Source organism: Amyelois transitella, chromosome 20, assembly GCF_032362555.1.
Source record: "Amyelois transitella isolate CPQ chromosome 20, ilAmyTran1.1, whole genome shotgun sequence".
NCBI lineage: Eukaryota > Metazoa > Arthropoda > Insecta > Lepidoptera > Pyralidae > Amyelois > Amyelois transitella.
This window is the reverse complement of record NC_083523.1, coordinates 6,411,306-6,436,089: the sequence shown is the minus strand read 5'-3', so window position 1 is coordinate 6,436,089 and position 24,784 is coordinate 6,411,306. Positions and strand designations below refer to the sequence as shown.

The 24,784-nt window shown below is 36.9% G+C and overlaps 1 protein-coding gene across 1 annotated transcript; it reads left to right on the top strand.

Annotated features, from left to right (window-relative positions):
- Positions 1 to 1,271: 1,271 nt before the first annotated feature.
- Positions 1,272 to 24,784, top strand: LOC106131622 (activating signal cointegrator 1 complex subunit 3). The gene is made up of 39 exons (XM_060949888.1): positions 1,272 to 1,441; positions 1,565 to 1,706; positions 1,827 to 2,085; positions 2,373 to 2,645; positions 2,897 to 3,146; positions 3,438 to 3,621; positions 3,906 to 4,057; positions 4,542 to 4,687; positions 5,078 to 5,278; positions 5,482 to 5,674; positions 6,012 to 6,198; positions 6,534 to 6,660; positions 6,924 to 7,207; positions 7,597 to 7,702; positions 7,951 to 8,175; positions 8,479 to 8,568; positions 8,750 to 8,894; positions 9,687 to 9,823; positions 10,231 to 10,407; positions 10,798 to 11,023; positions 11,867 to 12,008; positions 12,660 to 12,771; positions 13,249 to 13,340; positions 14,010 to 14,086; positions 14,437 to 14,657; positions 15,114 to 15,216; positions 15,632 to 15,821; positions 16,106 to 16,259; positions 16,692 to 16,828; positions 17,577 to 17,793; positions 18,456 to 18,614; positions 19,383 to 19,524; positions 20,011 to 20,201; positions 20,949 to 21,139; positions 22,140 to 22,308; positions 22,652 to 22,939; positions 23,423 to 23,554; positions 23,913 to 24,108; positions 24,602 to 24,784. The coding sequence occupies exons 2-39, from the start codon at positions 1,585 to 1,587 to the stop codon at positions 24,745 to 24,747; spliced, it is 6,543 nt and encodes a 2,180-aa protein (XP_060805871.1). The 5' UTR covers positions 1,272 to 1,441; positions 1,565 to 1,584; the 3' UTR covers positions 24,748 to 24,784.

Sequence of the window (24,784 nt, the reverse complement as noted above, 5' to 3'; positions counted from 1 at the left end):
AAAAATATCAAATGGTTTTAAGAACAAATTCATCATGCATACTTAAGTACTTGTTTAACTATTCATTAAAAATTAATGTAGTTATAGCACCAAATTTCTTAGTTTAGTTTATCCACATATAACTGAAGTTTATTGCTATTTCATTTCGTTTGGAGGGAAATGGAGACGGTAGAAAATAGAAAAATTAGGTAACTTAATGGAAATTCACGTTTGAATTATGAATGGTTATTAAAAAAAATGTTATAATCTTGAATCCTACAGTTGTTATGTATTAAATGTAATTAAGTAGGCACACAATTTTAATTTACATTAATCATATCCAGTGTACTTACTATATGCTAAAAAATGAAGTACTTACTTAATATATAAATATTCATGTGTGTAACTGGTTTAGAGTCGATTTGCCGTTGTTCATGTATTTCATTAACGCAGGTAAAGCCGAAGTTTTAGACATACCTACCTACACGGGTAGGTATCTGATTAACTATTGTATGTATTGTACCAAAATGTAATTATTGCTTCACTAAAATAAAGCAAGTTTAATAAATTGACTGCTGTTTCATTTAAAGCTAAGGGAAAAAATAGTGTCATAATCCAAGCTGGGTTAAATTTCCCTATGAAAGGGCGTCACCGGAAATTTATTATGAACCTGGCTTCCTAATCGTGAATATCCTGACTATACATAGACAGAACCACGGAAATTATGCTCCTACACAGTGAGGATTATAAAGGAAATAGTAAGTTTATTTGTTCGTTAAAAGGTAACAACCACTTGACACGTTATCTACTGAACCAATATTATTAAAATTCGCGTATTAGTTTATAATTGAAAGTTTAGAGAGGGACAAAGGGGATATTTCTTTCCGGTAAAAATTTTTATTCCCGAGGGATTTATGAAAATCCTGTATTTTTATGTACTTAGGTGGCGCGGAAGAAGCTGCAAGTAAAAGCTGGGCTAATTAGTGTCTAAGTAGTCATAATAATAAATTTAGTAATGAGGACGCTAGAACAAGCAAAGCCGGGAGATTGATGAATCGCATATTTATAGGGGTCTCAGATGTAGACGCTAGTTTTTTCACTCTTATTCCATTTATGACATCCATGAGAAAGATATGGAGTGCTAAAATGCTGGGAACCACACGGCACAACAAAAACAGAAAATTGTAAGCATGCAACTCCGACTCTGCCACTATCAATGCAGATCTATGCCTAACAAAAAAAATCGTTTACAGTCACATCGTTTGACAGTGACATCAGAAAACGAGAAATGTGTCAAAACAAAGCAAAATTTACCATTCCAGAGGAAACCAATTTAATAAAATTTTACTAAATTTGATAATAAGTCTCTAGTGGGTGCTTTTTGTCTGTAGTATTAAAATGTAACCACTTTGCTGTACTTACTTAAAAGAGCAAAAAAACTATAATTAACTTTTATCTAAAGGTACTTTTATAATATTTCACAATATGTTTTAACCATCATATTTACAAAGTTTTCCCTATACATTACACAATATTATTTTGCATCTGTTACTGATTAACTTAATTTTATCTTGTTATTTTTAAGGGTGGCGTTAGTTTGTAACAATGATAGAGCTTCCAAGAATAACACGGGCCCTTAGGGCTCACACGCAACTCGATAAGCCGCGTTGTTTGAAACCCACTGATCCTACTAAACCAACTGGCCTCAGGTCCAGGAAGCTGAAAAAGTAAGTATTGTTTCTTTAAATATCTATGGTATAATGGTGTAATTTTAAATTGTTCAAAATTGGATTAAAAATTAAATTTATTTCTTTAAAACCTGGAAACACTTATCAATTATTTTTCAGATTCAAATCCTTCGCAGATATCAGTGCTTACATAAAGCAAAATGAACCTAATGCCATTGACCTGATAACACTACTACAAAACCTAAAAGATGCATGTCTGGAACTAAGCAGTGATATGTCTGATGAAATGGCTGATGATGCTGCAGTGATGGTCCTTAGAATGTTCCTTGACCATGATATTGTAATGCTGAAGCATCTAAATGAGCTACGACAGACTTTTGGAGCAGTCACAACTATTACCGCCAATAAGATTTGTCAGGTACTACTACACAATTTATCTTAGATTAACTTTTTCATACACACTCAATCATATAATTAATAAAAAATTGAATCCTTGAAAACAGTATTGGGAAAATTGTGACTAGATTCTAATAAGAAAAATGTAATGTATAATAAAACTTGGGCCTTATAGAACTGCATGTGCAGTTATTTAAAATGCTGAGGGATATATTTTATGAGGTCATCTTATTTCATGTCAAAACTTGAGAAAAGAATATGTAACAATGATTTAATTCTTCGATATTATTAATATGAACTCCTTTACAGATTGTCACAAAAATATCCAGTGAAATTTCTGAAGAGACCAAAGAGTATATCAAAAAAGAAGCAAGTGAAAATAAAGAAAATGTTAAACTTTGGGGTGACCACATACAAATTAATTACATCCCATACAAACCTGTGAAGAAACCGCTCGCTAAAATGATCAGTAAACCCGCAACTGCTGGCTCTTTTGTCACTGACTTCTCGATGAAGTATAAAAACAAAAGTGTCAAAGATAATAATGCAGCTCATATTGGTAAAACTACACCATCGTCTAAGGTAATAAATAGCTTTTAGCTTTTCAATTGATAAAAAAAAGAAAAGCTCTGGGCTTTAAGTTGTCATTTATTCTCATTAAATATGTAATTTAAAAATTGATTTATATTTTATGTCCTTAATTTTTTTTTTTAGTTTCTAGTACTATGAATAAATGGCTAAGTAAAGTTCATCTAATCTATGTATTTAAATTTTTTTTCTTTTGAATTAAAGTAAAATGTGTAATATATTTCTCATAAACATTCCACCAACAGTTCACCAAAAGCTGGCTGGAAATAAAAATCAAGGAACTCTACAGTGACGACAGTGGCATGTCCAGCGCAGACATACTCCAATCTATCATTACATTCCTCAACTCCCCTCGGAGTAATGATGAGTTGCAAAATGACTTGTTCGATTTGCTTGGCTTTGATAAGTTTGAGTTCATTCAAGAGATGTTGGTGCATAGACAGGAGATTACGGAGAGTTTGAAAGCGCCTCCACCTCAACCTACTATAGCCGAATGTGAGTATCAATGAAAAAACTATTTTGTTGAAAAGAACATTATTTGTTCCCAAAAATGTTATTGTTAGGTCACATGTTCAATTTCTGTGATTAAAACAAATTTGAAACATTGAGTTTGATTGAGTGTGCTTTCACTAAAACATAGAAACCTCTGAAAACATTAATTTCTCACCCCTTACATGGCAAAGTTTAGTCTTGAGGTCTGAGCCATTGATCAACCATTGTTTTATTCTGCATTTTTTTGAACCTAATTCAAAAAAGAAGGTTCTCAATTCACCATGTGTTTTCCAGTGGCTGCCACTCTCCCCGAAAATAAAATGCCTCAATATTTGTGTCAAGTGTCTGTACAGTCAGAACAAGAAAAGTTAATAGCAAAGTTAGTTAGGAAAGAGGAGAAGAAGGCGAAAAATTCTAAGAAGAACGACAATGAAGACGATGAACCCGAAATCAATATTGCTCAGATGAGGGAAAAACGGTAACTAAGCTTTTTTTTGGTTCAAAGACCATTTTCACTGTTAAAAAAATAAAGCATTTTATAAAAAAAAATCATCATTTTTTAAATTTAAAAAAATATTTTACACACTTTATTTGAAATTAAATGTAATGTTATAGTTTTTTAAGATATCCAGTTCTAAGGCGAAATTTTCAGTTTACCAAAAACGCAGCCAAATGAATGTTCCATAAATTATTATTATAATATAATACCTATTATAATTATAAGACTATAGCTTTTTAAACAAATGATTTTATAATCTTTAGCTTAGCAGAATTATCAAAACCGGTGGTGCCCTTCTCAGTGTCAAAATCAGCTGCCAACATTGACCCGATTCTTCAGAAAATATCGTATTTCCAAACAAAAGTTCAATATCCTAATGTATATGATAAGTCTATTGATGCTAAAGGCGCTGCTGGTAAGAATATTACGAACCTATATATGTTAATGTATATTATTCACATATATCATATCTTTACCTGAACTGGGTAGACAGATTAATTTAGACAACTGAAGTAAATAATGGAAGGATTACACCGGGACAAAAGCCTTCAGTTCACACATAATAATCAATATCTTTTTTGGAAGGATAATTATTATCCCTGCACACTTTTTTTGCATGTGTATGCATCCACATTTATTTAAAACTTTACTCAGCCTTATAACGACAACAGGTTAACTTAATTCAATGCCAGTCAACCTTAGATAAGATAATAAATCGAAGTCAATTTTTGATCTTATCAAGCAATCACAAAAGTCAAATCAGATTTAATAAAGATGCATTCTACACCTTCCTATTGGAAAGCATTAATTATAGTATAAATTAATTAATATATACGGGACAGTTTACACAAATTGAGTTAGCCTTGAAGTAAGTATTTATCGACTTATATATCTTTTAGGTTTCGTGTCTGGCCTAAAGCTGATGCTACCAGAAAACGCAGTGAGGAAAGACCTCAAGGAGTACGAAGAGGTCATCATACCCAAGAACGAGCCAGCACCATTGGAAGTCGGGAATAAACGAGTGCCGATTGCCGAGTTAGATGAGGTATGTCAGCTTACCAAAAAAAACAGATTTTTTTTTTTTAATGACAGACATTTTGGGATTTTATATATTTTTTGGAAGACTTACAGCTTAGTAACAAGAGAGGGTAGAAATAATAACAAAACTCCAATTAAATAAACAAAATTAAGTATCCATTTGTATTGATTTACTTCTGGAGAATCATTGTTTAAAATTAAAATAACCAAAATGTATGTACGCAATTATCGAGTAGGAAAGATTTGTCTTTACAAACTTTTCTAATGTTAGATCATCGTCAGAATGTAAGGTCAGCCGCATCAAGTTACCTTACACGGAACTCTAAGGAGTTTCAGTGTATTTGGGTAACTTGATATTGCGGCCAAAAATTTAAATCTGGTTTCACGTTACTTACAGATTGGCCAAATGGCGTTCGAGAACATAAAAGAACTGAACCGAATCCAGTCTGTGGTGTTCCAAACTGCTTACAACACTAATGAGAACCTCCTTATTTGCGCGCCGACCGGAGCGGGTAAAACGAACATAGCTCTCTTGACTGTGGTGCATCAGATAAAACAGCATATAGAGAATAACGTCATTATGAAGAATAAATTTAAGGTATTTTTATTTGAAGCTGTTAATTAAATTAGATTTTGTCCGTGAAACGTAAAATAAGTTATTTTTAAAAGGGCTTATCTTTACTTAATATTCCCCTCAAACTACAAAACCATTTCTCCAAATCTCATCTTCCTAAGACCAAGTAGTTATGAATGTATGTCGACGCATTAGCAGAGTGATGATTTATCTTTACTATCCATCAGATAATTTACATAGCCCCGATGAAGGCCCTTGCATCAGAAATGACTGCTAGCTTCGGGCGGCGACTAAAAGGGCTCGGGATATCCGTTCGGGAGTTGACAGGAGACATGAAACTCACCAAAACAGAGGTCCAACAGACGCAAATGATAGTCACTACGCCGGAAAAATGGGATGTGGTCACCAGGAAAGGGGCTAGTAAGTTTAGTTTACTAATTTACTAAAACTAAATTTAGAAGGTTATATGGAATATCGTATCAAAACGTTAGGGATATCCGTTCGTGAGGTAATAGTTCAGTAGTTTAGAGTTTCATTAGCCATTCTGACGTTTTTCTTTGTCTGGAGTTATGGTCCAATTTTTGGCTGTTTGAATGGGCTGTTTTAGTAACCTTTTAAGGCAAGAGGATCCGTCACTTTTCGCATAAAATATTTGTTAAAGTTTTAAGGTTACACACATATAGTCAGTTCCAATCCTTACTAATATTTTAAAGAAAAATAATGATACAGTCAATATAAATGTCAATACTTTTTGCAGCCGACACGGAACTGGCGTCAATCGTAAAGCTGCTAATCATCGACGAAGTTCACCTTCTCCACGGGGACAGAGGGCCCATAGTCGAGGCTATCGTGGCCAGGACCCTAAGACAAGTGGAGTCAACTCAGAACATGATCAGGATAGTGGGACTTTCAGCTACACTGCCCAATTATCTTGACGTTGCCAGGTGATTCTTATTATACACTTTTAACTTTAATATGTATATGCGCCTCATATTATAGCTTTGAGACAAGTACATAGTCGGACAATCGGCTACACTGCCCAATTACCTTGACGTTTTTAGGTATTATTTTTATATTTATGCTATAGCATTATACAATTCAAATAAGAGAATCTTTTGTTGAGGATGACGTGACCAGGATTTTGAGACTTGAGAAAAGATTTAGATACTTTTTACGGTGGACAACCTACTAAATAAATGAATATTTTTTGGTGACTCCTACTCCTTCTTTTCTATCAGAAATCATAAGGTATAAATCTAAATCGATTAAAACTCAACAGGTTCCTAAGAGTAAACCCAAACATCGGTCTATTCTTCTTCGACTCTCGTTTCCGTCCGGTACCTTTGGAGCAGCAGTTTATTGGCGTCAAAGAAGTTGGTAGCGGCGGTGGTGCACATCTTAGACAGGTATTATTTTTTTAATTTATTTTAAGAAAAACATACAAATTTTATTTCCTGACTCTAATTTGATAACATATATCAAATGACATAATTAGACAGAGCCTAGCTTTTATACGCTGCTTATTTAAAATATATGTATATAATTCTGACGCCTTGAGAGGTAGAAATGTGTGCACAAAAACTATACTAAAATTATTAAGACCTATATTGTAACTACATTAAAGGAATAAATGATTATGATTAAACTCTTTTTTTATCTTGAACCATAGATGCAAATAATGAACGACATATGCTACGAAAAAGCCTCGGATATGGTCCAAAAGGGTCACCAAGTGATGGTTTTCGTTCACGCCCGAAACGCTACACACCAAACGGCTTTAGTGCTCAAAGAATTGGCCCAGAAGAAGGGCCATTTGAAACATTTCGAGCCGGAGGATTCTGGTGGCTTTTTGAAAGCGAAAAAAGCGATAAGCACAAGTCCAAATAAGATTTTGGGAGAGTTGTTCGCGTGTGGTTTTGCGTGCCATCATGCCGGCATGCTGAGAAGTGATAGGTAAATCTTTTAATGTTCTGTTTCTCACTGTTTTCTGATGGCTGACTAGCTGTTTCTCGGGATAAGACTCCCGTGAGAAATATAAGTGATGATTTATATCACTTCTAAACATTGTTGACTCTCTCTTTCTCATCATACCATAGTCTTGATTGCCATCTCATTTACTGTAAAGCTGAATGTCAGATTACATTTACAAACTGATTGTAATAGGAGAGTAAGTGAGATCATATCATGATCGAAACTGTATTTCATAAAATCACCTGATATTCCCATTAGATCGTATTCGTTATACTAATCTTGCATTATGCATCACCTTTCTCGTGTTTTTCTTATGTGCAATAAGAGGAATTTCATTCATTCATTATGATGTCTTCTTGAAATAATTGCAGAAACATGGTGGAGAAATATTTCGGGGAAGGATACATAAAAGTTCTAGTGTGTACTTCGACGCTAGCTTGGGGAGTCAATTTGCCCGCACACGCTGTTATTATCAGGGTAAGTATTTTTTATTTTATTTTATAAACATCGAAAATTACATTAAGTAGGCATGTAATATTATAAATTACGAGCGAAGATAGCGCCTTCCGACGCTATTTTGGATTTTGTTATTTCTTATAATTATTTGTATTATTTATTTATTTATTCCTAAGTCTACAGCTCTAATACAATATTTTAACCGTTACTGACAGTCAATATCTTATTTTCTTTTATTTAAATTTACTTAGTTTCTTTTTATCAAATAGGGCACCGAAATCTACGACCAAAGCCACGGCACATTCGTGGACTTAAGTATACTAGATGTGTTACAAATATTCGGTCGCGCGGGAAGACCACAGTTCGATTCCTCTGGCACCGGTATCATTATAACTACACATGACAAGCTAACACATTACCTAAAATCGATGACCAACCAGTTTCCCATTGAGAGCAATTTCATCAATCTTTTGGCGGACAATCTTAATGCTGAGGTAAGTTTTACTCTCATAAGTCTTATCATACAGGTTTAATAAAGTTGAGAAGATGAAAAACTTGACCTTCTGTAGTTTTGATTTGTATGTGCAGAGAAACATGTTTCTCACCAGGTGACTGTACAATACTGTACATTAACAAGGAAAATAAATGAGGCCAGTGTGAATGGTCAATTAAGGCCTATCTACCCCGCAAGGGAATAAGACGTGATTATATTTATGTATATTAAATCAATAAAAAGCATAATAAAAAAAGGAAAATAAAGCATATAAATAAAACTATTTGTCCTCTTACTTACACAGGTCGCTCTTGGCACTGTTACTAACATAGACGAGGCGGTTGAGTGGCTCAGTTACACCTACCTATTCGTGAGAATGAGAATCAATCCACAGGTAAGCTTAAAAAACTAATTAACCTTTATTGTGCACTTTATTGCACCACCAACTTAAAGTTTTTTCTGTTTGGTCAGCTGGTTGACTAGTAGAGAATGCCAAACGGTATTAAATGCGCCTTTTATACACTTTTTTTGTGCAATAAAGTTTTAAATAAATAACCTTAACTTATATGACTTAGGTTTACGGCCTTACCTACAACGACGTGCAAGAAGAGCCGATGTTGGAAACTAAACGCAGGGAATTAATCACAGCGGCCGCCATGCAGTTGGACAAAACGCAAATGATACGGTACAATGAGAGGACTGGCGATCTTAATGTTACAGGTAAGTTGATTCAATTTAATTTATTTATTGCATCCTTAATGTACAGTATTCAGGTCATCATTTATAAAATAAAGGAACAATTAAGGTTGTTGGGCGCTACAATGGGAGAAGGGCTATATATTTACTTACATACATACATATGGTCACGTCTATATCCCTTGCGGGGAGACAGAGCCAACAGTCTTGAAAAGACTGAATAGCCACGTTCAGCTATTTGGCTTAATGATAGAATTGAGATTCAAATAGTGACAGGTTGCTAGCCCATCGCCTAGAAAAGAATCCCAAGTTTGTAAGCCTATTCCCTTAGTCGCCTTTTACGACATCCATGGGAAAGAGATGGAGCGGTCCTATTCTTTTTTGTAATTGGTGCCGGGAACCACACGGCACATATATTTACTATGTCATATATTTTATTAATTCATCAGACTTTACAAATTTCTTTAAACTTCAAACTTCTTTGAGTTTGACAAGAGCACAATAACATATTATTATTTTATTTCCAATATCATTCTCATCTCGGTGAAGTTTTCAGTCCGTAGCCATCTGACAACATAAAGTACGTAAAATGACGCCACATTCCTGAAGGAGTAGGTAGGCACACTTATTTCGCTTCATCTACATTCATAACTATGTCAGTGCGATTTTAATTTATACATTTTGTCCATGGTTTAGATTTAAGATCTATATATTTTGTAAAAACAAAACACGAAAGGCACCTTTACCCTGAATTTTATTCATTCAAATCTAAATCCGTTCTTGAAAACAACATTAATAATATAAGAAATATTTTAGATCTTGGCCGTAGCGCAAGTCACTACTACATCACGTGCGAGACTATGGAAGTGTTCAACTCTATGGTGCGCAAGTCTATGACTCAGGGCGAAGTGTTGCAAATGTTGACACGCTGTTCCGACTTCCAGCAGCTCAAGGTATCTTCTAAAACCTTCTAGATCTTAAAAATATATATTACATAGCTATTTCAACTAGTTTTTCACGCAGTCCCCTCCTATGACATAAACATATTACGTACATATATATGTTTGGTCAGGTTTCTCTCCCGGGTGGAAAGCCGATATACATACATATAGTCACGTCTGTAACAGTATTGAAAAGATTGAAAGGCCACATTCAGAGATTCAAATAGTGACATCGTGACATGATGTGCCGGAAACAATACGGAACTTAATAGAATTAGAAACTATATAGATATTTTTTTAAACATTAATCAAACATGACTTATGGCAACAGTTGTTCTGATTTATAATATATATATTTTTATTGTTTTCATTTTTAATCAACTTAATTTATTTTTCTTATAATAATTCTTCATCCACAGGTTAGGAAAGAAGAACTTTCCGAACTGTGGCAACTCAAAGACCACTATTGCGAACTTCGAATAGAAGATCCACCTGAAGATATACATTGGAAGATTAATATACTACTGCAAGTTTACTTGTCGAGAGGACGCGTCAATGGATCATCGCTTCAGTCTGATCTCAATTATATTAGTCAGGTAAAATAATGAGAATTCCTTCTACGTTTTCTTCCTTTCTTTCTGCCTAACAGAAAATAAAACTTTGAATACCTGGTAAAAATCTTATATTTATATTAAAACAACTATTCATACTTAATATTCTAAATATCTAGCTTAGATTCTAGTGACCAAGACTTTTGATAGCAGATCATATACCTTACTATAGTACGCCCGCGTAAACAAAAAAAACAGTTCATTCCAACCCCCTTTTGGATATCCTTAGACCACATAAGTAATCTACATAACAAACTTCAAATCTCTAGACGTACCTATCAATTTGAGCTATATGATGATGTCAATCTGTCCTTTATATATCAAAATTTTATTACTATCTACATTCTAACATTAATGTTATCCGACCAATTTTAGAACGCAGTCCGTATAGTGCGCGCTCTTTTCGAAATAACCCTACGCAAAAACAACGCATACATGGCCGGGATTTACTTGAAGATAGCCAAAATGTTGGAGCTACAGTTGTGGGATTTCCATAGCGACATGAGACAATTCAACTGTTTCAATATAGAGACGTTGGAGCGTATTGAGTATCCGATGTTGAAACCCGATCAGATAAGAGAGATGGAGTGGCAGGAATTAGGTAAGTTATTTCTAATTGTTTTATGTGTTTTACGGCCGTGGATTTAGGTATTTGGCCCTTCTTGACTCAGTTGAGTTTTTACCACTTCTTTTGTATAAAAATTAAAATATTTACAGAAAAGGGAATTAAAAAGATAGAAACGTGCAGTTCATTAAATACAATTTCTACCAGCAGACCCGTAATTCTTTTACTGCACTTTTAGCTCATATTCTAATTAAAGTCTGATATAACAGTCTTAAAATCAGTTCTGGCCAGTCAAAAAATACAGAGCAATAGCTTAAGTATAGCGTTTCTCGAAACTTTTAAGGAAAAGTCAATAGTTCAAGATCACTTATAAACGAAAAAATACACAAATTATGTACCTAAGGGGGTATTTTAAAAGCAAGGGTGAACGTGCGTTAAGTTTGCGAGAACCACCTTACACTCAACTGCCAATTTGTTGTAACCTTATAGCTATATAAAAAAATATTAATGTGTTGCACTATGACTATTAATTAACTCAGTATGAGTTTGTTCCGGTGGCCGTAGAAACAGCCGGTCCATGGTCAGGCGAGGCTCTTTATTGGTGAGATAGGACGGCGTTTAAGGGCACGTGGTTATGACTACCGCTCGGGATGGTACCTGGTGCAAAGGCTCTCCATAGCTATCCAAAGAGGGAATGCGGCAAGTTTAATGGGTACTTTTGAGCCGGGTGCAGTCCGGGGTGGTATTTTTGATTAAATGTATTTGTTTGTTTGGTGATTGTTTCTATTTTGTATTACCTTGATGTTGACGAAGCTGTTGTGAATATTTTGTAATATTTTGATAAATAAACCTAATACAGCGTATTAAACATTTCTTCAGGTGACTTAATTCGCAATCCAAAGAACGCGCGGCACATGAAAAAGTGCGCCGATGAATTTCCACTGTTGGAAATGGAGGCGAGTCTGCACCCCATCACGCGGACTGTGTTAAGGATACGACTCATTATCACGCCTAATTTTAAGTAAGTCTTTTGTAGAATTTATAGTTATCTATACTAATGTTATAAAGCTGAAGAGTTTGTTTGTTTGTTTGAACGCGCTAATCTCAGAAACTACTTTGATTTGAATTGAAAAATTATTTTCGTGTTGAATAGACCATTTATTGAGGAAGGCTTTGGGCTATATAACATCACGCTGCAACTATGACAAACGTGGACAGAATACACTGGAGCTCTAATTTTGTTCAGTCTTTAAATATTTTTTAATTAATAAAGAAAACCTTATAGTTTTTGTAGCGCGATGTCATATCAGCGACAAGAAATGGCAACTAAAGAAATAACCATTTTCACTAAACATGCACAACATTGAAACTCGTACATAAAATAACCACTCTTTTCCTCTAGCAGCTACTGTTGTTTAATAAAGTAACTAAAAACAGACTGGACTCATTCTGTATAATCACTTGACTTTTCCTTTCCTTCCGGATTCCAGGCTAAAGCAAAAAACGAAAATAAATACTTTTCAGATCCGATTAATGTGCATCAGAGAGCAAAAAAATTTTTTTTTGTCCCCTTTGCTATCCATTTTAATTTATACCTACTCAGTTTAATCTTCGAATCATGCTGTGAAAGTATCCTTTACGAATCACCCTGTATATGTACTCTATGTGACAGATGGAACGATAAATACCACGGCAAAGCGCCCGAAGCATTCTGGATATGGGTTGAGGATCCTGACACCGATATCATGTACTACCACGAGTACTTTCTCATCACTAAGAAACAGGTGACTATTCTGAGTTTAAATTGAAATTAAATGTAAACCTTATGTGTGTTCATTACTTATAAAAAGCTTGAAATTTTTGTCGCTTCGTGGTTTGTAAAATAGTTTATCTTTTAAAAGAGCAGTCTTTGTAAGCATTTGGGCGGCGTTTACTACCCACTTATCTCAAAAACATTTTCGGCATTTTCATATTGACCTAGTTTTTACATATACATATAGATCCTTTGCGGAGTAGACAGAGCCAACAGTCTTCGAAAAGTCTGAAAGGCCACGTTCAGCTGTATGGCTTAGTGATGGAATTGAATTAAAAAATAGTGACAGGTTCCTAGCCTATCGCCTACAAGACGAATCCCAAGTTTATAAGCCATAGCCCTTAATCGCCTTTAACGACATCCATGGGAAAGATATGGAGTGGTTCTATTCTAAAGTGTCGGAAACAATATTGCATCTTCTTTTAAAAGTAGTTTTTTTTTTCTTTAGGTGGTGACTGGAGAACCCCAAGAGCTGGTTATCACAATACCAATAACAGAACCACTACCGCCGCAGTACTACATCAGAGCTACCTCTGAAAGGTAAGGTTTAAGATATGTGTTATATTCTAATTAAGTATAACAAATTCGCTTCTCACGGAAACAACGCAATGAAACTTATACTTTTTATTGGTATTCAGACAGGTACTGTCTTTATTACGTTACTTTATCAAAAACACAGGAGTAGTATTCACGTGTATTTGTGCATACGATTTTCAGCATGAAAATTTTGGAAAACACTGATAATAACACAAATTGTTCTATTTTACTTCGTTACGGGACATACCCGTGTGGTTTCCGGCACCAATAAGAATAGGACCTCGTCTCGTCTCGTCGTAAAAGGCGACTAAGGGATAGGCTTATAAACTTGGGATCCTTCATTTAGACGACGCGCTAGCAACCTGTCACTAAATAAATCTCAATCCTATCATTAAGCTGAAAGTAGGCCACGTTCAGCCTTTACACACGTTCAGCAGTTGAAAAGACTAGATCAGTCTTTTTAAGACTGTTGACTGTCTATCTCGCAAGGGATATAGACGTGATTAATGTTTGTGTCTATGATGGTGTTGAAGATGATATATACATAAATCACGCCTCTTTCCCTAAAGGGTGGGCAGTATCAGAAGTTTGCAGGTATCGTGGCAAATGGAAACTACATGGAATTGTTTTAGTGTTAGCAATATGGTATTTTAACTAAGTTTGATGTTTCAGATGGTTGGGCTCAGAGAGTGTGCTGCCCCTAACATTCCAACATTTAATTCTGCCCGAGACACACCCTCCTCATACAGGTTATCTTGTTTTTTTTTACGCAACGTAATGTAAAGTATTAACCCTTTTATTGCTCTGGCTCTTTCTATTTATTTGTTTCTACGATATATTTCTATAGGACCAGTACATTCATTAATAAAATTCACACATCTTAAAGTAGGCAGAGACTACATCTCTTATATTGCTACATCCACATTCGTAATACTCTTAATGTATGCTTTTGATTTAGAAATGCTCTTGACCAGATACCATATATTTAAAAAAAAAACATTGTCTTATTTCATTAATCTACATTTTCTCATATGTTTCTCATATATGTATATACATATATGTATTTTACATGTTTCTCATTTACATATATTTCTTACAGATCTCCTAGAACTACAGCCTCTACCCGTGACGGCGTTAAACAACCCCTCCTACGAATTACTGTACAATTTCTCGCACTTCAATCCGATACAGACGCAAATATTCCACTGTTTGTACCATACGGATAATAATGTGTTGCTAGGAGCGCCCACTGGCTCAGGGAAGACTATAGTGGCAGAGCTCGCGATGTTCAGAGTGTTCAATCAGTACCCTGGATGTAAGGTAAGCATATCGTGGAACCTACTTCTTTGGACATTTCATAGAAAATCCTGAGGAAACCTGCACATTCTAGCAATGTGTAATCATGATCAATCCAATACGGGTTAGGTTCCCCTGCAAAAGTTGCGGAGGTTAGAAAGGAGTCACTTTGGGTTAAACCTGACTCATCCAATGCAGGATCCATGGTCAAAGGCATACCTCGGGCTCTTCTTCAGAGAGGTGAGGATGCAACCGGGACTAAAGCTAAGTAAGATGTTATTGTTATTATGTCGACACATTTTTTCTGATAGCTAGGGCTATCTTCTCAACAACACGAACAACGGAAGAGTTTAATATAAGATTTTACTTTAAGATGCCAAATATTTTTTTTTTATTCTTTTCTGATCCGGAATCCTTTACATCTAAGTATCCCTTTTAATACAAATAAAACATGCTTTTAATGTGATATTTACCTTACAGGTCGTTTATATAGCACCATTGAAAGCGCTCGTCAAGGAAAGAATAAAAGATTGGAAAGTTCGGATAGAGGAGCGACTTGGTAGAAAAGTTGTAGAGTTGACTGGTAAGAATTATCACTGTTATACGAGATATTAAAGAAAAATTAAAATGTTTCATGTTTTATTGTGTTTTTAGAATTCCGGTTCAAGAATCAATGTCTTCGCTAATATTTCTTAAAGAAATTCAATACGGTTTTGTAGTTGAAGGACTTATTTACTCGTAAAACTGGTGTTCATATATATAACTTGGGATTCTTTTTTTAAGCGATGGGCTAGCAACCTGTCACTATTTGAATCTCAATTCTATCATTAAGCCAAACAGCTGAACGTGGCCTTTCAGTCTTTTCAAAACTGTTGGCTATATCTACCCCGCACGAGACGTGACTATATGTATGTATTTGTGTGTTCATATCGCACCTCAACCTAATACATATAACCGGACAATCGGACAATGATAAATAAAACTGTTTGTAATCGTAGGCGACGTATCACCCGACATCCGAGCGATCAAGAGTTCCCACGTCATAGTCACAACTCCGGAGAAATGGGACGGCATCAGTCGTTCGTGGCAGACGAGGAACTACGTGCGGGACGTGGCGCTGATCGTGATCGACGAGATACACCTGCTGGGGGAGGATCGCGGGCCTGTCTTGGAGGTGATCGTGTCAAGGTAAACCCTATTTTATTTCCATACCCATAGAGTTGTACTTGATTTCTCTGCAGGGCCGCGAATGTCAGATAGGAGTCACGTGTTGATGTCTGACTTACCTACTTCAGAACGAGGAGAACGTTACCGGGATAAATTCCAGGATGGTGGAACGGTTGAGAAAGAAGCGCCTACGCAGTAGTGAAGAATATTTATCTATTCGTACTAAAATAAAGTATAATCCTTAACAAAGTAACCTTAGAATTGACCAGCAAATACCAAATGAATGTAAACTAATTGATTTCCAGAACAAACTTCATAGAATCGCACACGTCTCGGCGCCTGCGCATAATTGGCCTGTCGACTGCTCTAGCCAACGCTAAAGACCTCGCGAATTGGCTGAATATCGGTGAAATGGGATTGTACAACTTCAGGCCTTCAGTTCGTCCTGTGCCACTGGAGGTAATATAAAATTTTATTAATAAAATTTTGACTACCTACATAATATCCTTCTATTTTTTTGCTTGACAGCAGATTATACTTTCGAGGACTAATATTTTTCCATTCATATTGCATTATCAGAGTAAATGTGTTAATGATAATCATGTGAACTTGTATAACAGCTGGTTGACAAGTTACAAAAGAGGTGATGACAAAGTACAAATTAGTTAATAACAAAATAGAATACACGTTATGAAATTATATTAAGGTTTATATTTATTCAAAGTACGATGGGTAAGTTCATTTAAAAATTCAAAATTATTTAAAAAACTATGCCAGCAGTGAATAAAAATAATATTATGAAATTTCAACTTCTATGACGACACCATTATTTATAAACGAGAATCAAAAGAAGAATTGTTTCTCACCAATGATCGTTCTCCCATTGAACAGGTACACATATCGGGTCACCCGGGCCGCCACTACTGCCCGCGCATGCTGTCGATGAACAAGCCGACGTTCCACGCCATCCGCACGCACGCGGCCGCCGCGCCCGCGCTCGTGTTCGTGTCCAGCCGGCGGCAGACCAGGTCCGTCCGTCCCCCCCCTCCCTCCACTACTGCCTCGCGTCATGTCACTGTGATCGCAGAGACGTATAGAGAAACACATAGGGCCGTGTGGTTCCCGGCATTATATATATATAAGAATATGATCACTCCCCCGTCTCTTTCCCACGGATGTCGTAAATGGCGACTAAGGGATAGGCTTATAAACTTGGGATTCTTTTTTAGGCGTTGGGTTAGCAACCTGTCACTATTTGAATCTAAATTCTGTCATTGAGCCAAATAGCTGAACGTGGCCATTCAGTCTTTTCATGTCTGTTAGCTCTGTCTAGCCCGCAAGGGATATAGACGTGACCATAGTATGTATTTTTTTATTGGACTATGTGAACATAGTTTGCATGAGGGGCGTTAACTATTACAGCGGGACAGTTTTAGGTTAAGGCCTGACGCTCCAACAACCTTTCGCAGAGATTCCACACATGCATGCGTAATAACCCCCCACCTATCGCAACTTACGATCAAACCGCCAAAATACGGAGTTAGTGCCCCGCGTTTCTGTTCCCCGAAACCGACATACATATAGTCACGTCTGTATCCCTTGTAGGGTAGACAGAGCCAACAGTCTTGAAACCGAAACCGACAACTAAAGAATTTGCAAGGCAAATACAGATCCTTTAAAATATATTATGACGTGAATAAACGTTTTCTAAACGTTCAAGGACCTGTCTAATTCATCCAATTGTGTATTTTAACTGAATATTAATTTATTTTACAGATTAACAGCTCTCGATCTAATCGCATACCTTGCCGCGGAAGAAAATCCTAAACAATGGCTACACATGCGAGAAGCTGAAATGGAGCAAATTCTGGCGAACATTCGAGAGTCTAACCTCAAACTAACCCTCGCTTTTGGCATCGGCATCCACCACGCTGGATTGCACGAGCGAGATAGAACTACTGTGGAGGAATTGTTTATTAACCAAAAGATACAGGTAATATAGAATTAAGTGTTACTGTACGTACTCCTTAAATGTTTTGATGATTGAATGACAGCTGTCAAATTCATAGAAAGATATTTTACAATCTACCCTCAAAAGCAAATAATCTCATTTGCATTCTCAGCTCTAGATTATTACTTCTTATTCTTGTGTCGATTAACTTTTTTTCACTTTATAGGTAACTGAATAAAAAAAAAATTGTTGCTACACGCGAACTCGAGAATGTCGAGTGAACAATGACGATTAGACGATTTACACAAACCACTATTTCTTGACAGACATACATACATATAATCACGTCTATGTCCCTTGCGGGGTAGACAGGGCCAACAGTATTAGTATATTAGTATTACTTACTATTTTCTTGTTACTGTGTAAATTTCTATGCAATAAAGATATTAAGTCAGTCTTGAAAAGACTGATAGGCCACGTTCAGCTATTTGGCTTTAAGATAGAATTAAGATTCAAATAGTGACAGGTTGCTAGCCCATCGCCTAAAAGAAAAATCCCAAGTTTATAAGCCTACCCCTTAGTCGCCTTTTACGACATCCATGGGAGAGAGATGGAGTAGTCCTATCCTTTTTTCTATTGTAGTAATAGTCTACAAACGTTCTCAGTCGATTTGTGCAAAATAAAAATCTTATTTTACTTTGCAGATTCTAATATGCACAGCGACGTTGGCTTGGGGCGTCAACTTTCCCGCTCACCTGGTAGTGATCAAGGGCACGGAGTACTACGACGGGAAGCAGAAACGCTACGTCGACATGCCCATCACGGACGTGCTGCAGATGATGGGAAGAGCTGGCCGCCCACAGGTATTGTGTTATTTTATTTTATTTTTTTACAAATTACACTGATTGAGTTAGCCCCGAAGTAAGTTCGAAACTTGTGTTACTAGATACTAACTCAACGATACTATATTTTATAATAAATACTTATATAGATAAACATCCAAGACCCAGGCCAATCAGAGAAAGTCCGTTTCTCATCATGCCCTGGCCGGGACTCGAACCCGGGACCTCCGGTGTCACAGATAAGCGCACTACCGCTACGCCACAGAGGCCGTTATTCGTCTTCTATGCACGAGAGAGGCAGCACAATTTACCAGGATTTGAATACAAAATGAGGGGGTCTTTAGGATATCAGATGTAGCGATGGCTACGCGAGGCGTAACGTTTATCGTTGAACAAAGAATAGGGAGTGAGTAATAGCTAAATGCGTTACAAAACGTACACTGTAATAAAAAATACAGATAATAACTTATAAGGAATCAAAAAGGAAAAATTGAGCAGCGCACTTGGTGTGTGATTCGGGTCCTATAACTGGAAGGTTGGTAGTACAACTAAACGTCTACCAATCCATAGTTCTACGGTAGAGCCATTGGTCTCCCTCTTTTCCTCGTTTTAGCTTAAAAAAATAATTAAATATCAAATTCTACACGTTCGCTTTTTTATTTATAGAAAAATACTTCTGACTATTCGTCCCTCTGCCAAATTTATATATAAACGTTCAGTTTTTCAGTTCGTCACAATCAAAAATACATTTCTTTTTCAATTTAATAATATTTATATAAATAATTACAGTATGATAATGAAGGAGTAGCGGTGGTATTGGTGCACGACCAAAAGAAGAATTTCTACAAGAAGTTCTTGTACGAACCATTCCCAGTCGAATCTAGCTTATTGGAAGTATTGGCTGACCACTTGAACGCTGAAATCGTTGCGGGTAACTATTTCTAACTCATGTTTCAAATATGGCGCGAATTTTTTTTTAAGTTGTGAAAATGAAAGATTGGAAGAATACACAGTACACAAAAGATTTATTGAGGAGCACGAAACATTGTAAATTTATAAAAAAAGAGATATTAAGAGATTTTCTCATAATATTCTCGCATTTTCTCATATTTGCCTATTCTATTTTATTGGCGTTAAAGATCTTTTCTCGACAGTAGTACGTCAAATCTTTTATTGTATCAGATTTCACCTTTTGCCAAGGTTTCTCATTGAATTAAGATATTGTAAATGGGATGGACATCCACTCCAAATCTAATAGAACATATTGTATAAGGTCACAGACGGGAATCGCTTATTGTTAATAACTGACTTATACCACTCTTAAATCGTGGTCAAAGGCAGACCCCGAACTCCTAGGGTGGTAAACCCAGGCACACGATAGGCGCAGAACGATTAAATAACAATTTCTATCCCACAGGCACAGTTCAAACGAAACAGGACATCCTAGACTACCTCACCTGGACCTATTTCTTCCGACGGCTGCTCAAGAATCCTTCTTATTACAATCTGGAAAGCCTAGAGCCTCAAGACGTGAACAGATACCTGTCTAATCTGGTTCAAACCAGTTTGGACGCGTTATGTAACGCAGGCTGTGTTGAAATTGAGGAGGTGAGAATTCCCATTATTTTTTCCAGCTTTTTGGCAAGAAGATGAAGTATCTGCCTTCTTTTGTAGAAAAAGGTGTATGTGAACATTTTATTAGGGTTTGCCCACGGCTTCGCCCGTACACAGTCGTAGCCCAAATTGTACGTGAACAGGACTTCTTTCGTGATAAAAATGTACTGATGATCAAACTGGTTCTAGCCTAATCCGATTTAAACTCTAAGACAAGTTTGTAGATAAGCTGTTTACTGTTTAGACGCAAAAAAAATTCTTGTGACAAATATAACGGGTTTCAATAAAGAAACGAATCTAAAATTGCGGCCAAAATCATGCCCTCTCACTTGCACATTGTTGCACACAAAAATAAACAGCTTTTGTCTGTGTGTTTTTCGTCCCGACATCGTTCTTACTGTACTACTATTACTGTTTCTTTATCGCCTATTATTGTTTTTATGTATTTATACATACAATGTACAGAATTTTTTTTTATGTTTATGATGAAGAGAGTTTTGAATGTGGATGAAGCGAAGCAAGTGTGCAGAGATCGTGGCAAGTGGAAAGCGGTAGTCTCTGCCTACCCCTCCGGGAAAGAGGCGTGATTTTATGTATGTATGTATGTTTATGACATATATATGTAATATGTTATAAAATATTTAAACTAAACAAACACTGTTTTTGCTAACCCTAAGCTATATTTTAGATTCGTTTCTTCATTGAAACATATTAAACATACAAACATACCTTTGTTAACAGGACCAACGCACAGTGCACTGCACATGGATGGGCCGCATCGCGTCCTACTACTACCTCTCCCACCGGACCATGGGCCACTTCGGCCGCCAGCTGCAGAGCGGCCTGGCGCCCGACGCGCTGCTGCGGGTGCTGGCCGACGTCGAGGAGTACGCCACCTTGCCGGTCCGGCACAACGAGGATATACAGAATGGGTGAGTCCACTTCCTATAACTCTCCCACGAGGATATACAGAATGGGAGAGTCCACTTCCTATAACTCTCCCACTCGGACAATGTGTTAGTTTTTTTTTTTCAATTTGTTTTATATAAATAAAAATATACGGGACAAATTACACAGATTGAGTTAGCCTCGAAGTAAGTTCGAGACTTTTGTTACGAGATACTAACTCAACGACACTATATTTCATAACAAATACTTATATAGATTAACATCCAAGACGATCAGACAAGGCCAATCAGAAAAAGTTCTTTTCTCATCATGCCCTGGCCGGGATTCGAACCCGGGACCTCCGGTGTCACAGGCAAGCGTACTGCCGCTGCGCCACAGGGGCCGTCATGATTTTTATGACTTGCCATCAGAGTATACACTTCTTTCCTGCAACTATTTTCTTTCACGCGAAAAAGGGGGTAGAAGTAAAGATACTTCTACCCCCTTTTTTAAACCTCATCTTTATTCCTTGCATAGTAGACAAAGCCAACAGTCTCGAAGACTAAAATTTTATGTTAATTGCCATTTAACTAAATACTTCTTTCTTGTTCATACTTTCCTTCGCGCGATTTATACATCTCCCTTTCATTGTACCCTTATTTCTAAAACCTTCCATTTCTATCCCACTACTGCCTATCCCACAAGACTGAACAACCTCATCAGTGACGCGCTGCTGACAGTGCTTTGCGACGCCGAGGAGTACGACACGAATGACCCCTTTCTGAGTAATGTACATTAGTTTTGATTGCTAACCGATGCTGTCACCGTGAGGGAAAAATATTGAGCAAAACCCGCACATTCAGGCATCTGGATGTATAAGCTTTGTCCATTATGGGTTAGATTAGATGGGAGTCGCTCCAAAAAACCTGACTTACCTGACCCCCCAGGATCGTAGTTATACCTGTTCAACTTCTCCAGTATTAAGGCGTTAAATCCAATAAGACGATTACGACTTGTTCTTAAATAGACAATTGTATTTCACAGCGAACTAGCCCAGCAATGTCGCCTGCCCGTCGACCAGTTATCGCTGGACTCGTCCAACGTGAAAGCTTTCCTGCTACTACAAGCGCACATGACGCGTCTGCCGCTACCTAATACCGACTACCTCACCGATACCAAGTCGGTGCTTGATCAGACCATCAGGATATTACAGGTAACATATTGTATACGTCTACGTGATATATCTTTATGCAAGAAGATTCTGACTGATCATCTAGGTTTTCATTTGAACCAAACATCTTGACGTTCACTTTTTGGTGACAGCGGTGGGATACAAACTACCCACTTTTGGACATTTTGCTCCACGTCATTAATCTTATTAGAAGTTACGTTGCAACGTTTTTTTTTTTGATTCGGAAACGTATATGTTCAACCGTCTTCAACAATTGCGTATCTTATTTTAAATGTTCCGTTTTAGACATTTTTTTTTCTTTTTTAAATAAATATATACGGGACAAATTACACATATTGATTAACATCCATACATTCTATTCCAGGCCATGATAGACACATCAGCAGAAAACGGTTGGCTCTCCGTCTGTCTGTCCTGCCAGATACTCATGCAGTGTATCGTCCAAGCGAGATGGCCGGCCGACTCCCCCCTCACCACTCTCCCGCACGTGGACTCCCAACATCTGTACATGTTCTCACAGATGAGCAAAGAGACTAAGAAACCGTGCATGATGCTGAATGGGCTTAAAGTCGCGTGTGTGAGGAACTACGAGCTGCTGGCGAAGTATATGAGGAGGGAGTTTGATGAGCACCAGATTGAGCAGATTTATAAAGTGAGTATGTTTATGCCACTACATTTCTCTCGTAGTCATGTCAGTGTTTGTACCTTACGTTTGTCATGGGGGTAGAACGTGAATTCTTCCAAATGTACATACATACAATCACGTCTATGTCCCTTGCGGGGTAGACAGAGCCAATAGTTATTGAACGGAGTGATAGGTCACATTCAGTTGTTTGGCTTAATGATAGAATTGAGATTCAAATAGTGACAGGTGGCTAGCCCACCGCCTTAAGGAATCCTAAGTTTATAAGCCTATCCCTTAGTCGCCTTTACGACATCCTTCATCGGAAATGAGACGGAGTGGTCCTACACATGTAAGATCAAATCACACTTCCAAATGTGAAAGGAGACGAAGAAACTAAGTTACTTCGATTATATAGGAAGTACTTTTTTCGTAATAGTAGGATCTTATCATTTTGGCACGTCAAACTGGTTCATGTTGAACACATAAGATAGTTTATTAATTAATTTTCAGGCTATTTGCGACCTACCGACTTTGGACATAAAGCTATCCGTTCGAGGCCTATGGTTCGACAGTGATGGCGAGCAAGACAAACGCATAAAACAACCGCCGAACAGGGAATGGATGCCGATCCATGCTGACCAGGTTTTATTTACTTCCATACTAATATTTGGTTCTTGTATTTTATTATTTTTTCGTATCTTTTAATTTCTATTAAGTATATACCAGATCACAAATTAGAGCAAAATATAATATCACGAAAACTTTTCTCGCTAAGTCTTCCTGATGCAACGCGTCTCCCTCGCGATACAGCGGGGGAATGCTGCCAGTGTGGTAGGACTTTCCCATCGATTCGATTCGGAGCGGACTTTTTCACTATAATATGTTACTATGACATTCTTTTTTTTATTTCTGTATAACATATTTTGTTATTTTTTGATTGTGTACATAATTGTAATATATTAACGAAAAAGTAAGTTAATAACCGATCTCTTGCCAACAGGAATACACACTAGTGATAGAACTGAACCGTCGCGGCGGGAACCCTAACAACGTGTTATGTCCCCGATTCCCGCGCGGGAAAAACGAGGGCTGGTTCCTCACTGTGGGAACTGTGGACGACGGGGAACTCCATGCCTTGAAGAGGATACCTCCGAAAGGCACCGCTCAGGTCACGTTCTATACGCCGAATTATACAGGTATGTGTTATTTATTAATTTAACTTCTTAACAGAATGTGCAAAAGCCCGAGGCGGCTTCTTCCACTAACACATATAGTCGACTTCATCTTAGTTTTATCCAGGATGCAGACGCACCTACCCTAGAGGCGACGCCTTCAGAGGAAATGGACAGATGCACTTGTGACTGGAAACTATATGAACACGATTTGATTTGACTAGGTAATAGTAAAAGGCGACTATAGACCAATAAACTTGGGGTTCTTTTATGCCAATTCCACGATTAAGCTATACAGCTGAATGTGGCTTTATCTTTGAGAGCTTGTTGGCTCTGTCTTCGCCCATGAGGGATAAAGACGTGGTTATATGTAATACATATATAAAATTATCCAAACTTGACCCATTTACAGTTTGTAATTACACGAACAATTCTCTAGTGGTAAAAAACCTGACAGATTTTTTTTTAACACCAGGAAAATTTCATTGCCATGAGATTTTATTTTTTCACTTTTCAGGGAGGATTATTTACACAGTTTACATAATGAGCGATAGTTACATGGGCCTGGATCAACAATACGACTTGCAGTTCGAACTGCTGGACCCATTACCTAGCGAAAATGTTGAACGCGTGTACGATGTAGACAAGACTATCACTGAGTGATGTTTATTGTAAAAATAAATCATTTTATTACTGTTTA

Bases quoted from the DNA above. Each gene is read 5' to 3' on its own strand.
- LOC106131622 (XM_060949888.1), top strand. From the start codon at position 1,585: ATGATAGAGCTTCCAAGAATAACACGGGCCCTTAGGGCTCACACGCAA. The intron at 4,688-5,077 runs GTATGTCAGCTT...CGTTACTTACAG, and splicing joins CGATTGCCGAGTTAGATGAG to ATTGGCCAAATGGCGTTCGA. The intron at 8,569-8,749 runs GTAAGCTTAAAA...TATATGACTTAG, and splicing joins GAATGAGAATCAATCCACAG to GTTTACGGCCTTACCTACAA.